This window comes from Penicillium citrinum, assembly GCF_028827155.1.
Source record: "Penicillium citrinum strain IBT 23319 chromosome Unknown utg000008l:1.0-2707905.0:1.0-2709502.0, whole genome shotgun sequence".
NCBI lineage: Eukaryota > Fungi > Ascomycota > Eurotiomycetes > Eurotiales > Aspergillaceae > Penicillium > Penicillium citrinum.
Genome location: NW_026622693.1, coordinates 891,552 through 905,878, shown reverse-complemented (window position 1 = coordinate 905,878; position 14,327 = coordinate 891,552). Strand labels below are relative to the sequence as shown.

Below are 14,327 nucleotides of genomic sequence, written 5' to 3'. Positions count from 1 at the left end.
TTGATCAAAAACAAGCCCTTCACGTTGACAACGGAGGAGACGGGAGTAGATGTGATTTTGGCTGAGCCTATTAATTTGGGTTTCACGATTTTCGGCATGGATGCAATTGGGTTGAATGATAAGATATGGGATTAGGGAAGGCATATTGAGGTCGAAGAGATGTACGAGATTGTTGATGCCAGAGATGGTTCAACAAACCAGAAGTAAACAATGATTGAATAACTAGTCATTCAAAACATGTTTTCCTTGATATACAGTATTTTTCAGCGAAAAGTGAAGGGAAATTGTGAATGGACCAAGCTGCTTCTTCAGGGAATCTATCAAAGTCATGGGCTCAATCCCAATCTTCTAGTTAAACGACATAGACGACCTTATAGGCGGATATCGTTCCATCTCTATACTCCTGGAAGCCATCAGGCACAGCACATAGTCCCTCAAGCAGCCTTGGATGGCTAGGCTTGAGTATGCCCTTTTCCAGCCACGAAGGCATCTTCTCAAATAACTCTGCTGATAGCTCATGATCTTCTCTAGAAGCCTATATAGAATCGAGTTAGTCTGCTTATGAACCTGTGGCAGAGGTACTATGTACTCAGTATGCTTACCGGCCACTTGAAATCTCCGTATGCATGGTCCTTCAAGAAGGCAGTCCACACCAGGACATCAGTGACATTTGTTCCTGGAACCACCTTCTCGGTATTCGTCTTTCCTGGCCTCACAGTACACAAGTTTCCAGCGCCTTCCTCAAGGGCAAGTGAAGCGATAGGTGATGATGATTCATTACCTATCGTATCAAAGATGTACTTAAGGGTTGGTGTCGCCGCTTTGATTTTGTCAACGACACTTTCATCTTTGTAATCGAAAACATGACGTGCTCCGTATGATCGAACGAGATCCGCATGCTTCGGGCTGCAAGTAGTGACAACCTTTAACCCGTACATAGACGCCAATTGGATTGCGTACAGCCCGACGCTAGCTGTATATGTGGTTAGCCAGAAGCTAGCATTTCGACGGGGATCCGATTGCTCACAGCTACCACCCCAAATCAAAACACTGCTGCCGGTTGACGGCTCACGAGGAATTGCTAGGGTGTTTTCGGAATATAAAGCTAACCATGCTGTGGCCGCAGCCAAGGGAACGGTGCTCGCATCCTCACGCGAAATGGTACCTGAGACGGGAAAGGAAATCCTTTCGTCGGCAATAGTGTATTGGCTATATGCGCCTAAACCTTTAATCTCGCCTGTTCGCTTATTAACTTATGTATCTGCTGACTTACAGACTTTCCTTGGTTATTATTAAAACTTACCACCCCAGATTAAGCCGGCCACAATGTCGCCCTTGGTATATCGCTTGACTGAGCTACCAAGTTTCACGACCTCTCCTACAAAATCACAGCCAAGCACGGCACCATCACCAAATGCATTCTTGTCAAACGATTGCACTTTACTTAATTAGTATAGTTTCCCTGATACATTTTTACCACATCATAGGCCATGAGAGTTGAATACAACAGTGCTTAGGACCGAGGATACTTACCATCAGTTGGATTCTGGGCGACATGGGATATTTTGATAAGAACTTGATGCTCTGCTGGAGACGGAATAGGAATCTCCTCGTTGGACAGGCGTACAGATGACTCGTCAGAGCCCCGGACGACAACTGCCATCATCCTGATAGCGGCAGCCATTACGAATTGTTTTCCCTGTTAGAATTTCAAGCTTTAAAACTTATTGAACGGGCATTTAATAGTATTGTACCCTTCCAGGTTTAAATAGTTCTGTCGGTATGCGACATGACGTGGGATCGGGATTAATAATGAATACTTGCAGCAGATAAAGCAACTCGTACCGCAGCAAAGCAAAAGGCAAGTCTAAGCGCTTCTCCTCTGCTTCATCGTCCAATCCTGGCATTGCTCCAATTTCGATCCACTTCTTCGTCATTCAAACAATAAGGATACTGCTCACTTCCACAATACATTTCCTGCACTGGCTATTCTGTGGCTTCCGTTATTCATATTGGTTGATCAAGGCCGCCAGCACCATAATTGTGGAACATGATGATCCTACTTTTGCAGCTAGCAATAATTTTTGATGCTGGAGTAATAAATTTTGTGGCTAACATTCAACCATCGGAGAGCATGTGCCGTGGTGAGAGAGAGTGTCTCTCCTGTGACCTGCTTCGAATACTAACCGCGCTCTTTGTGATAGTCTTGAAGGGAGACGCTCCTGGCAGGAAGGAACATGAAAACCGTATAGACTATCGTCACGAAGTAAAGGGCCCTATCACGCGAAGCCCCAAAGTGATCTGAGCTCTGCCGCCCGGTCAGATGTTTTCCATCCTGTTTCCCGCTCAATCTTGGCTAGATGCTTCAATAGAATGATTTTTTCAGAGGAGAAGTTATCCCGGTCAAGAATCTCTGGGTCGGCGTGTTCAATGGCGCGAGAAACAGGAGCTCCATGTCCGCGATCAATTGAATAAGGTGAAGTATTTCCAAACAATGTTCCGGCAATAAAAAGGGGTTGAAGCTGATTGACCCAATTGGCACTGGGAGATGTTAACTTGCCTACCATTCAAGGACAAAGCATAGCGAATAAGTGTTGATTAACTCACTGAGACTGATTTGAAATGGATATCCCTATCAATTCTCGTGCGTGCCAAAAAGCGTCACCCTAAAGATCAGGGAACTTAGAAAGGTGTTAAAGCCAGAAACAATAAGGCTCAACATACAATGTTCCCCTCAGCTGACATACTTTCGAAACTCGGATCCTGCATGACAAGGTGATGTTGAAGGAGTAGCATGCAGCCAGCATGATAAAATGTATGGCCGCAGTCTATAAGGTCAGACGTGACAGACCACTGATGGAAGAGAGGCTTACTGGGAGAATATCTTGTATAAACCACCTCTGGAAAGATTTTTGAGGGCTCAGTGTGTCTGAGTAGCGGTCGTACCTCTCTTGGTCGAAGGAGGTACCATGTTTGCATGTCCTTCCAGAGGCTGCGAACAGAATCTTCGAATGAAGTATTTGTCGTCCCGCCTTCAGCCTCTCGAGCCCCAGAAAGAAGGTTCACAATTTCTGCGAATATCAAAATTGCGAGATTGCAGTAGTCATCCAAATCTCCATTTGCTGAAACCGAACTGATGGACACATTGTCAACCCAAGAATCAGTTGGAATTAACGTGGCTTTTCCACTGTTGAATGCGGCCCATACGTCTAAAATTACGCAGTTAGCCGTGGAGCTGATGGTGAAGTAAGTGTGAGATTTCACTTGCCAATCCGAGCGAATGCCCAAAAGCTCGCCTTTATAATGCCGTCACTGGACCCATTCCATCGCTTATTATGAAGAAAAGCTGCACAGCCTCTTAAGTGTCGCCTCCATTCCTCGACTGGCGATGCCATCATTTCGTAAACGCATAGGAGCGTACAGGCAGCCAAGATGGACTCATCTGCGAGCGAATGATTCTGGCAGAGGAGAAGCTGAATGGTGAATTGATATAATTCCAGAGTCATGGGCCTATGCTGCCCTTGAAGATAGTCTAGCTGGCGTGAGGCGAGCGACAACGCCGCTGCCACAAACGGTGGCGATTCCATCATCTTGTGTATACTTTTGACTGTAAAATGCATTTCGGAATCTGTAGTCTCGCACCATGTACCTGTGCCTCGCACGTAAGCCGAGAGGAGTCGTATTTTCTCCCTCCCGGTAACGGGAAGTTGTGGCGCTTGCTGTGGAGTAATATCATTCGAGGGTGCCTGGTCGATCAGGGATGGATATAGATGAGCTTGTCTCGCTGAATCCGCGATTTCAGAGATTGTACTCACACGTGGCTCGGTTGAAGAGGAGAGTTGATGGTCTCTTTCCCCGATACCTACTGAAAAGTCGGAAGCCTGCAGGTGAGTGAAGATATCGGCAATGCTCAACTCTGCAGCATCCAGCGGTAATGACGATCGCGGTAGTTCACTGGAACGAGGATGTGAATGCTCTTCTTCTGTAAAGTCGAGCTCGTCAGGTGGATCTCTGATTCCCAGATATTCGTCAACAACGTCTTTCGTCTCGTCTATGAAATGACGATGCCAAGTCCAGCTCGGTCTTCGCCTTCGACGTTGCTCAATTTCCCTCAATACAGCAGCTTGATGATCTGAGAGACTAATATTACGTGATGAATGGAACGAGGCCTTGAGTCCCCAAAGACAGGTCAGTCCACGTACTTCACAGCCGCGACATCGTGGACGTCTCCCATCACCTAGAATAGCCTCATCAGTTTCAAGTTCATGTTCAAGAAAAATAATAAAGTAATAAATAGGGTGACCCACATTTTCGACGACGGCCACGACATTGTAGACTAAAATGCGATGTCAATGCCTCGATCATGAACGATGCACGCAAAACCCTCACCATCCTGTTCTAGTCCTTTTTCGGACCGAACTATGCCCCACGTCTGCAGAATTACCATCATTGTGAGAACCCTCCATGCTTCAATGTTATTAGCGGAGTGTCAATCGGACGTGTTAGACGAGGCGAGGGCAAATGGAAGACTTGAGGAACAATGGAAGTTCCCGCAGGGAAAGTGCAAGCGCTCCCACGATTAATAAGCATCACATTCGACTTCACAGCCGCCAAAGCATATTTGGTTCATCTACGAGCTTCATATTAATTTGATTTGGGTCCTGTACAAGATTGATGAATCATGTGCAGTAACGCACCGAGTTACCGGAATTTCAAAGATCGCTTCTTTCTGCGCTCTACTGGAGCGCTCGAGTGGAGAATACAGTAGTACTGTATCTGTCACGCAAAATTCGCTGATGATCTCCTTTGGCACCGTAGGCTAGTATGTAAACCTGCTCGATCTTGAATAACTCTAGGTTGAGTTATATAGCATAAGGCTTTCTTGAAACTTTCTTGAAACAATATATTATCATATCGACATCGACTAGCAATAGTTACAATCGAGTTCTATAGAATCTAAGACAAGCTGGAGCTTGTCTTTTATCCTGCGCTCCATACAAGCACGATGCCAGTGAATATTGCCATCCACATTGGTATGTCCCGGCAGCCGTCGCGGACTTATGAACGAGTCCACGAATCAAGAACGGCCTTGGATGAAAAGAATTTGCGGACATCTTTCACGAAAGTATTTGGGCACTCCCAAGAGGAGAAATGACCACCTTTCTCATACTCACGCCAAAATTCAATGTTGGCGGCCTGACTCGCCCAATCGCGCGGACACTGTCGGAAACATTAGCAAAATTCGAACCATACGATAACAAGTTTCTGTTCCGTCTTACATGAAGCTGCTCTTTCGCATACATGCTAACACCGGTAGGAGCAGAGACATATGATTCAAAGGTCTTCTCAGCTTCATGCTTATCGCGGCCAAACGCCTCTCTATAGAATCGTAATGCCGGTGTTGCACCCTGGATCCAGTGCATCATGACCAATGTGATCATGTCATCATCACTGAATGCCTCATGAACATCAGCCCAGTCGTGGATCTTCTCCACGAACCAAGCGAGCAGACCAACCGGCGAATCGCCTAGAGCGAACCCTAGGGTTTGAGGTCTTGTCTTCTGTTGCTCTAGATATCCACTTTGATCATGCTCGAAGTTTCTTCGTACCTGTAAGGCTTTATGTTCAAAGGCCGAGTATGTAAATGCCGAAAAACACCAGCGTAGATATGCGAAGGGCGCTGAGAGCAATGTTGGTGGTGGTACCGGGAACATGTTCAGATGCTGAGCTCTAACAATCTCCGGATACTGAAGTGCTAAAGAGCGAGTAATGAATGATCCGAAATCTCCTCCTTGTGTGACGAATTTCGGGTATCCTAAAAACCTCCGTCATCAGGATCTTATATGCGCGAGCGACTACATTAGGTCCGACGCCGGACTTTGTAGGAGCCGGGGAGAAGCCGAAGCCAGGGATCGAAGGGGCGACGACATGGAAGGCCGGGTCTGCTGCGTTCTTCGGTTTGCTCAATGGCTCAACGATTCGGAGTGCCTCAACAAATGAGCCTGGCCAGCCGTGTGAGAATAAAAGTGGAAGTGCTTCGTCACAGGAAGCCTGTGTATGAGTGTAATGCAGTACCAACGATCCATATCCAGGGACATCAACCTTCACAAAGAAGTGATGAAAGGCATCATTGAGTAATTTCTAGTAAACAAAGTCTTAGCGATCAAGTAAATCTCGTATGTCTAAAAGAGCTGATTCTTACCTCTTGTTCATCCCAGTCGTACTTGTTCTGCCAGTGCTCCGCAAGGTCTTTCACACGGGAGACTTTAGCACCTTGAGCCCAATTGTCTTCTCCAGAGTCCGATTGCTCCTCGGGATACCGTGCCAGTGCCAATTTCTGCTTGGTGATTTCCAGCAATTTTCGGTCAACGTGTAATTTGTAAGGCACTGGGACGTTGAATTTCAACTGGTCCAGTGGAATGGGCGACTTGAGTACCATGCTGAAGAGGAAAGGCAAAGACCAGATAATTGTGTTTATGAAAAAAGCTGAGGTACCTATGCGTCGGTTCTTTGGGAGAAGAAAAAGATTTAGTTATTGCAGTTTCGACATGGTTCATCGGCCCTTTTGAATTCGCCAGCCATCGATGTGCGGCTTATTGTACAAGCGGATCTTGCACTTTATCATCATTCTTGCCTTAGATATGCCCCTTCGCTTGCGTTTGCAGTTACCTCGGATCTAAAGGAAACTTTGCAGTGAATAGTGGTGCTTGCGTTACTACTCTTTCACCGTGGGTCCAAGGATGGACTCAACTTGGAAGGCGCCACAGCGCAAGCAGTGCAAGTGCAAGCGCCGCATCTGATTCCGCAGTGTGGGGTTTCTCCACATTTAAGCCCTAAAAGGTATACGGCTAAGTCTATGCCAACAGTAGACTTCGAACCATGTTCCTGAATTATTTGTGATGGTACCCCAATTTTATTTGGTCGCTGGCTTCTGTGTGAAAAGAAATTGAAATGAAATTGAGAATCCATGGAAGGTTTAGCCGCGCTCTCTCATGCTAAGTTCTACTTCATGACTGCGGAGAATTATATAAGTCTTAAATACATCGTTCTTCCTGGTCCCGAACGAAGTATGATATCTTTAGCAAGTCAAAAAATCTTTTCTCTCATCATACAATTTCAGAATTTTACTTGAGATACTCGAGAAGGCTATTATGGATCGATCAAAAGAGGTAATCATAATCGGAGGAGGCATTTCTGGTCTCGGAATGGCCGTCCAGTTGAAACGTCGTCTCAGGCACGACAACTTCACCATCTATGAGAAGTCAGACAATATTGGCGGAACATGGTGGCACAATCGTTACCCTGGTTGTGCATGCGATATCCCAAGTCATTTTTACTCGTACAGCTTTGCATTGAAGCACGATTGGACCACTATGTACCCTGGTAGAGATGAGCTCCACGCTTGTGAGGGAACCAACCTTCTTTAAAAATCAACCACATTGCTAACCCCTGGTTAGACTTCTTTTCCGTCGCCGAGAAATTCAAGATCCTGTCGCACTGTCGTTTCAATACGATGTGTATTGACATGACATGGGACAATTGCCGATCTCTGTGGGTTGTGACTTTCCAGGACACTAATTCTGGCGAGACCTTCAAGCGTGAAGCTCCTGTTGTTGTTAGTGCAATTGGGACCCTTGATCGCCCAGCAATTCCCTCAATTCAAGGTGCCGATTCTTTCCTAGGTGACACATTCCACAGCGCCGAGTGGGATGGGAACTTCAAGCCTAATGGGAAAAAAATCACCGTCATCGGCAATGGTGCGTCAGCAACGCAGTTTGTTCCTGAACTTGTGAAATCAGTTGGCCCGGCAGGAAAGGTTACTCAACATGCCCGGAGCTCCCATTGGTGGACAAAACGAGTAAGTCAGGCGTGATTTCCTGTATACTTACGATATTCTAATCCGTACAAAATAGGGAAATCCCTCGTACTCGGAAGCCTTCAAGCTCATGTTGAAATATGTTCCAATGGCCGCACGCTTTTACCGCGTTATTTTGGCCTATCAGCTTGAAAGTACTTTTTTATCATTTTATATGGACAAGAATGGCGCGGCTATGCGGCAAAATATTCGTGAGGCTACCTATTCATACATCGAGGAGGAGGCACCAGTTGAATACAGAGAAATCCTCAGGCCAGACTACGAGCCCGGTTGCAAACGTCGAGTCAACACTTCCACCTATCTAAAGTGCCTTCACTCTCCCCAGATGTCGCTTACAAAGGATGCCATTGTCAAGATTGGCCCAGACTATGTTGAGATCAAAGGTGGAGAAAAGATCCCAGCAGATGCAATCATCTATGCCACCGGATTCCAAACACAGAAATGGTTGTTTCCCATGAATATCAGAGGCATCGGTGGCAGAGACCTTCACGATGTGTGGGATTCATTGGGAGGAGCCGAGGCCTACAAGGGGACTGTCGTGTCTGACTTCCCTAACTTTTTCATCCTATATGGTCCCAACGCCGCGACTGGACAACACTCTGTTATTTTTCATTCCGAGTGTCAGATCAACTATTCTTGCCGATTGCTGCGTCCCGTTCTGAAAGGTAGCACTAATTCAATCATGGTCAAGCCCGAAGCCCAGAAACGTGACCTCGCCTGGGTCCATGAAAAATTGCAGCATTTGGTCTTCAACAGCGGCTGCACAAGCTGGTGGATGGATCCAATTACCAAAAAAAATACATTCATCTACCCTGATCCAATGTACAAATACTGGCTGCGCACTATATTCCCCAAGTGGTCGGACTTCACTTTGAGGAACAGCAAGCGGTCATCGAAGAGAAATTTGGTTATGGGCTGCCTGACTATTGTTGGGATCGTCGGCTATTTCTCTACATATAACCAAAATGGAGCCAAACTCGCCAGAAATACTTGGTCTCTGGCTTCGGAGGGAGTCTCTAAGATTTTGACTACTCTTTTTTGAGGGTGCTCGGTCAAGAGGCAAATGACGATGAGCACAGCAAGTGAATCTTGTGTGTAAATTCTGAATTGGAGTTCAAAGTACTACTTTTTGTAAATTTTATGACGGTCTAAGCTTTTAACTATGCTTTATTTCATTTATGCTTATAGTTGAAAAAATTTTAAAAATTCGCATGATACTTGGAGGAGGGGGGGGGGGTTGACTGATCCTATTCTCGTGTTCTTTGAGCTTCGTATTCTAATCTCCAGGCTAGTCAAAAGTCTATGACCATTCCATTGCATTATTCCACTCTTCAAATCAAGATTTCATTCCCCTCTCATAGCTCTACTCATAGCAAAGATGGAGATGGAAGGTCCCGCCTTCATTCCTGTAGTCGAAATCATCGGCAGTAGGTGCTTTGTTTCAGGGCCTATTCCATGGTAAGCTTGTCTTATTTGATGATTGGGATAACTCTCTACCTTGATAGATTGAAATTGCATGTCTGTGTACAAATGTTAGCTGAGTCTTCGCAGCAAATAATTTCTGATCCTCTCACAATTTGGCCAACGCCCCAGCCTGCCTCGGCAGTACAAAGCCAGGGAAATATAAACGAAGAGTTGATCCCTTGAGGGCAAAGTCCCGTTCTGGGTCCGAATATGCATGCATACGGGGGATAATAATGATCGATGGTTATACTATTGGGATTCGCCTGGCAGCACATATAAAATTCGGACCCAAGAAGTGAACCTTTCACTGAGTCTTTGATGCCGGTGCTGGGCTCTGAGACTTCTTGAGGGGGGTACAACGTTGGCTGAGGTTTCTGCTTGGCTTTTGTAGGACCTCTTTCAGGCCCCGTACTCGACGAATTATCACTTGGTGTGATTATTTCCACTGGCAGAGAGCTGGAATGCAGAGAATCGCTTTGCTGTAGTTGCGTGGTCATAGTGAGAACTGTGACCGCACTAGAAATTACAAAAAAAGGAGTATAAATCATGGCGCCCTAGATTAAATGGGATGACTTTCAGATAATCTTTCCAAAGATATGGTTATTGATGTATGCATGGGATATCGTGCTAAGTTAGAAGCAGATGCTTTCCATAACTTTCAAATTATAAATTCCGAATCTATCAGACGCCTGATCAAGCATGATATTGCGGAACGTAGCATTCGAATGTCATGCGGATGTGGAGGTGTCATGAAGCTGCAGTGCAATCATGATAATTGAGTAGGGTTACATTCTTCGAAGAAACATACGATCTTTCTCACTCTTCATCTCGTGATGGATGATGCGATTGACGGGGTAGTGATAGCAATCATTCATCGGCTGTCAATTTACACTATAGAGCCCTGGCACTGGCAAAAGGCAACGTAATATGAATCCATTCTATTCTGTCACTAGGTTCGATACTAATAATCTCCACTCGCTTCTGATCCATCAAGAATAAACGGATCCAGCTGAAGCTACTTCCGTGAGTATAATTGAAAAGATGCCATAATTACGATATAGATTCTATACGTAAGACCATCACTTTATATTTTCAAACAATTGACATTTCCGCGCATCGCTACATAATGACACACATTTGATGCAGAATCACAGTTTTATATGAGAGTGTAATATGGAAGATTGACTATGGATTGCTTTCGAACTCCTTCGAATACTATTGCTGGAGCAATAGTATATGCTTGTACATCTTGAGAACTGGGCATTATTCTTTGTAAAAAACTGTGCCGAAAACCCTCAGACAATCCGTGGATATTGTCCAAACAAGTTGGTGCTCATTTCGGATATACCAATTGCCTGCAATAGACCTCAGTTCCAAATTGAACGAAAATCAGGCTTTTCATAGCATATCAATAACAATTGCCATTAATGGCCAGGGATGTTCACCTCCAATAGCAACCGAATCTTCGGGGAAGACACCTGGGTACCTATCTATAAAATGGTAGATGCTTGGGACAAAGCAATTCTAGTACATACTGGTTTCTAATAGTTAATATGGTATCCCACAATATGGGACTACTTGTAAAACAAAAGCATTGATAATATCCGTTGCTCGTTTGGCATTTTGAGGTGTGGTCGAGTTAAGACCCTTTGTGAGACGTTACACAGGGCAATGATTGACCATAATTGACCATACTCTATACTTGGGAAGTAGGGCTACACTGTCGAGTCTCATGACAATATCCAGGGGGTATGATCATGCAGTTTTCACGGTAAGATGAAAGATATTCATCGTGATGGGCTGCCACACCTCGGCGACAATTGCAGGGAATGAGATATCCCAGGACATTATCCTGGGACCGTCGGCATTAAACGAATGGTAATAGAATCATGTGTCATTTGATAACGAGCCTATGAGAGCTTCGAATCAATGCATGAGCTATAATCCTGTTGGGATCCAGATAGTCCCCATTATGAACATGATGGCATATCGAGGTTGCTAACTGAGTCAAGGTAGCTTTTGCTTTCTATCATATTGGACGATACCTATGCATTAGTAAGAGAAATCTGTTGAAGTGTAATCCATGTGCACGAACTGAGAGTTCGTGGTTTACTTCGCGAGTTGGAATACTAGATGCTTCCCACGAGACAGCAGAGTGATCATGCAGCAAGAAGCATGCAACCTGGTAGATAGAGATATGGCGTGATGTGTTTCATGGCTGATCCAAAACTCTCATCTTATTGCATTCATTCTATTCATGAAAATCTTCTGAATGTCGTGGAAAGAGTAATATGTGCCAGAAATTGGAACTATATAAGTCATGTCTATCCCGTCGTTGCTTAATGATCTCGCCCAAATCACCCATATCTAAAACTCTCTTCATAAACATGTCTCTTCCCATCATCAGCCAGGTTATTCCAAGCTCAGGACCTATTGCAGGAGGTACCTCAGTTACGATAGTTGGCACAAACTTTTCCAATCCTACATCTGTCACTTTTGGCGGCACAAATGGAACAATTACAGCAAGCACTTCTACCACTATCTCCGTGATCAGTCCTGCACATGTAGCTGGTTCCGCCCAAGTTGTCGTTACTACAGGTGCTGGCTCTAGCACACAGCCGGCAACCTTTACCTATGTAACTGCCACTCTTCCGAGCATTACTACTCTTACCCCGGCTACTGGTTCGGTTTCTGGCGTGAATGTTGTCTATATTGATGGATCGGGTCTCTCTTTTACGTCAAATGTCAGCTTTGGGTCTACCAATGCGAGTAGCTTCGCCGTTCTTTCTGACACCAAAATCGCTGCAGTCGCTCCAGCTGGTCCAGCGGGGGCTAGCACTGTGAGTGTCACTAATTCTGTCGGGACTAGCGGAACTTTACCCTATACATATACGACTCTGAATCCTCCAACAACTACTTCTGTCACCCCTAGCACCGGTCCAGCAGCAGGAGGAAATTCCGTGAGCATCACTGGCTCTGGGTTCACTTATGCCACCTCTGTGGCCTTTGGCAGTAATAATGCCTCGTTCACCGTCTTGTCTGATACCAGTATCAACGCGGTTGTGCCTGCAGGCCCCCCCAGCTGGTGGAAATGTCTCCGTACTAGTTACTGGCCCCGGCGGTGCTAGCCCTAGCGGTCCCAACTACACTTATGCAGCACCCCTCTTACCTTCTATCACTGGATTGACCCCATCTTCCGGTCCACTGGCTGGTGGGGGAACCATCACTCTGCAGGGAGTCAACCTCACTGGCACAACAGTCATTCTATTTGGAGCGATTCCAGCTCTTTTCTTCACTGTCCTGTCACCAACTACGATCAATGTGACCGTCCCACCAGGAGTTACTGCCGGCCCTGTGCCAGTCACAGTTACAACCCCTACTGGGACCAGTCCAGGCTTCCCATATACGTATTTGGCTCCACCTCTGCCTACATCAATATTCCCTACTGCCGGTGTAATCGCTGGAGGGACATCTGTAGCCATCACTGGCACTGGTCTGACAGGAACTACCAGTGTTCTGTTTGGATCGACCCCGTCTCAAGGCGCAATTACAGTGACCGGTGATACTCTCGTGACGGTCTCTGCCCCAGCTCACCCTGTTGGCACAGTTCCAGTCACCATCACGACTCCCGGTGGAAGCAATAGCTCGCTTTCGTACACATTCCAGTCACCGGCCGTCATCACTTCTATTAGCCCAGCTTTAGGTCCGCTAGCTGGCGGTACAGTCGTCACCATTAATGGAGCTGGACTATTTACCACCAATGCGGTGCTCTTTGGAAGCGTACCAGCACCATCTGTTACTGTCATTTCTGACAGCCTGGTCACTGCGGTTGCTCCCGCAGAAGCTGCTGGTGCAATTTCTGTGAAGGTCTCCACGGCAGCCAGCGTCAGTAATGGCGCTTTATATCAATATATTCCGCCTCCAACTCTCACTAGCATCGCACCGACGAATGGATCTATAATCGGAGGTGGAAATGCGACCCTCACAGGAACAGGATTCCTCACTGCGACTAACGTGTTCTTCGGCCTATTACCAACAACATTCACTATTCTCAATGATAATACTATTACCGCCAATATTCCTGTCATCGGGCTTCCTGGTCCCGTTTCTGTGACCGTACAGAATCCAGGAGGTACTAGCGGAGCCCAGACATATACTTTCCATCTTTAATTGATGGAAAATCGCCTGAAGCGGGTGTCCACACCACAGAAGAGAACTCTACCTCGCTGATCTTGTTCCTTCTTGCCTTGTTTTTCTTATTGATTGATTTTCTGTTTTCCCAGGGCCATGAACGCTCTGTTTCCTAACCCTAGCAACTTTGACACTCTTTGATATTGTCTCTTTGTCCTTATGAGGTCTTCTGATGTTCTTCTTGTCAGCAAGGTAGTAATCAGTGAAGACTCGTATGTAGTCTTATGTCAAATTTGCTGTATGGACTACTTATCTGTCTTGCCTTCAGCTCGTGCAGTTTGTATCTAAAGCTGGTTCCCGACAAAGACAAATGTTATACTTATTTTATACTCGAGTGACATTGATTCCATTCTGAGCATTATTTATTTCCGTCAAGGCCAATACTTTTAATCCAGCCACAAGTCTGCAATGTTGTGTTATTGTCAAGTATCTCTGTAGTGGAAAGTTTGGCAGATGTAAAGTATTCGGATCTTCAGGTTCATATTTGAGACACGAATACAGCTAATATTCTATTATGATGTCCGATGCAGCAGTCCGGCCATCAAAGACGGCAACTTGCTTCTAATTGGAAACTCTCGCAGAATAAGATGCTGGAAGCACGTCAGTTTGCATAGGACCAAAGCTAAATCCTGTAAATCAATACTCGGGGCGATGAAAGTTGCACGAGAAGTGGAGAATCTTATTGTGAACCAATTTACGCTAACTGGCTGATGTGTTAGACCCGTCTCATGTTTTCTTTTTTCCCCCCTCCCTTTTTTGAGATTCTTTGCTGTTTGCAGTGGTAAAATTCTCTATA

At 45.7% G+C, this 14,327-nt stretch overlaps 6 protein-coding genes across 6 annotated transcripts; 2 read left to right on the top strand and 4 right to left on the bottom strand.

The window, feature by feature from the left end:
- Positions 1-352: 352 nt before the first annotated feature.
- N7469_008779 (zinc-binding alcohol dehydrogenase family protein) lies at positions 353-1,684 on the bottom strand (the record flags this gene model as incomplete). Its single annotated transcript, XM_056647697.1, has 4 exons — positions 353-535; positions 603-1,237; positions 1,304-1,438; positions 1,534-1,684. 4 exons carry the CDS (start codon positions 1,682-1,684, stop codon positions 353-355), a joined length of 1,104 nt encoding a protein of 367 aa, XP_056497462.1.
- A 595-nt stretch (positions 1,685-2,279) lies between these two features.
- Positions 2,280-2,769, bottom strand: N7469_008778 (uncharacterized protein; the record flags this gene model as incomplete). The annotated part of the gene is made up of 2 exons (XM_056647696.1): positions 2,280-2,560; positions 2,748-2,769. The coding sequence occupies 2 exons, from the start codon at positions 2,767-2,769 to the stop codon at positions 2,280-2,282; spliced, it is 303 nt and encodes a 100-aa protein (XP_056497461.1).
- A 491-nt stretch (positions 2,770-3,260) lies between these two features.
- On the bottom strand, positions 3,261-4,450 carry N7469_008777 (uncharacterized protein; the record flags this gene model as incomplete). The annotated part of the gene is made up of 2 exons (XM_056647695.1): positions 3,261-4,336; positions 4,390-4,450. 2 exons carry the CDS (start codon positions 4,448-4,450, stop codon positions 3,261-3,263), a joined length of 1,137 nt encoding a protein of 378 aa, XP_056497460.1.
- Positions 4,451-5,058: 608 nt separating this feature from the next.
- On the bottom strand, positions 5,059-6,439 carry N7469_008776 (epoxide hydrolase family protein; the record flags this gene model as incomplete). The annotated part of the gene is made up of 4 exons (XM_056647694.1): positions 5,059-5,220; positions 5,280-5,747; positions 5,824-6,141; positions 6,203-6,439. 4 exons carry the CDS (start codon positions 6,437-6,439, stop codon positions 5,059-5,061), a joined length of 1,185 nt encoding a protein of 394 aa, XP_056497459.1.
- A 712-nt stretch (positions 6,440-7,151) lies between these two features.
- Positions 7,152-8,918, top strand: N7469_008775 (flavin-containing monooxygenase; the record flags this gene model as incomplete). Its single annotated transcript, XM_056647693.1, has 3 exons — positions 7,152-7,404; positions 7,458-7,858; positions 7,914-8,918. The coding sequence occupies 3 exons, from the start codon at positions 7,152-7,154 to the stop codon at positions 8,916-8,918; spliced, it is 1,659 nt and encodes a 552-aa protein (XP_056497458.1).
- A 2,809-nt stretch (positions 8,919-11,727) lies between these two features.
- Positions 11,728-13,510, top strand: N7469_008774 (IPT/TIG domain-containing protein; the record flags this gene model as incomplete). Its single annotated transcript, XM_056647692.1, has 2 exons — positions 11,728-12,339; positions 12,413-13,510. 2 exons carry the CDS (start codon positions 11,728-11,730, stop codon positions 13,508-13,510), a joined length of 1,710 nt encoding a protein of 569 aa, XP_056497457.1.
- Positions 13,511-14,327: the final 817 nt, after the last annotated feature.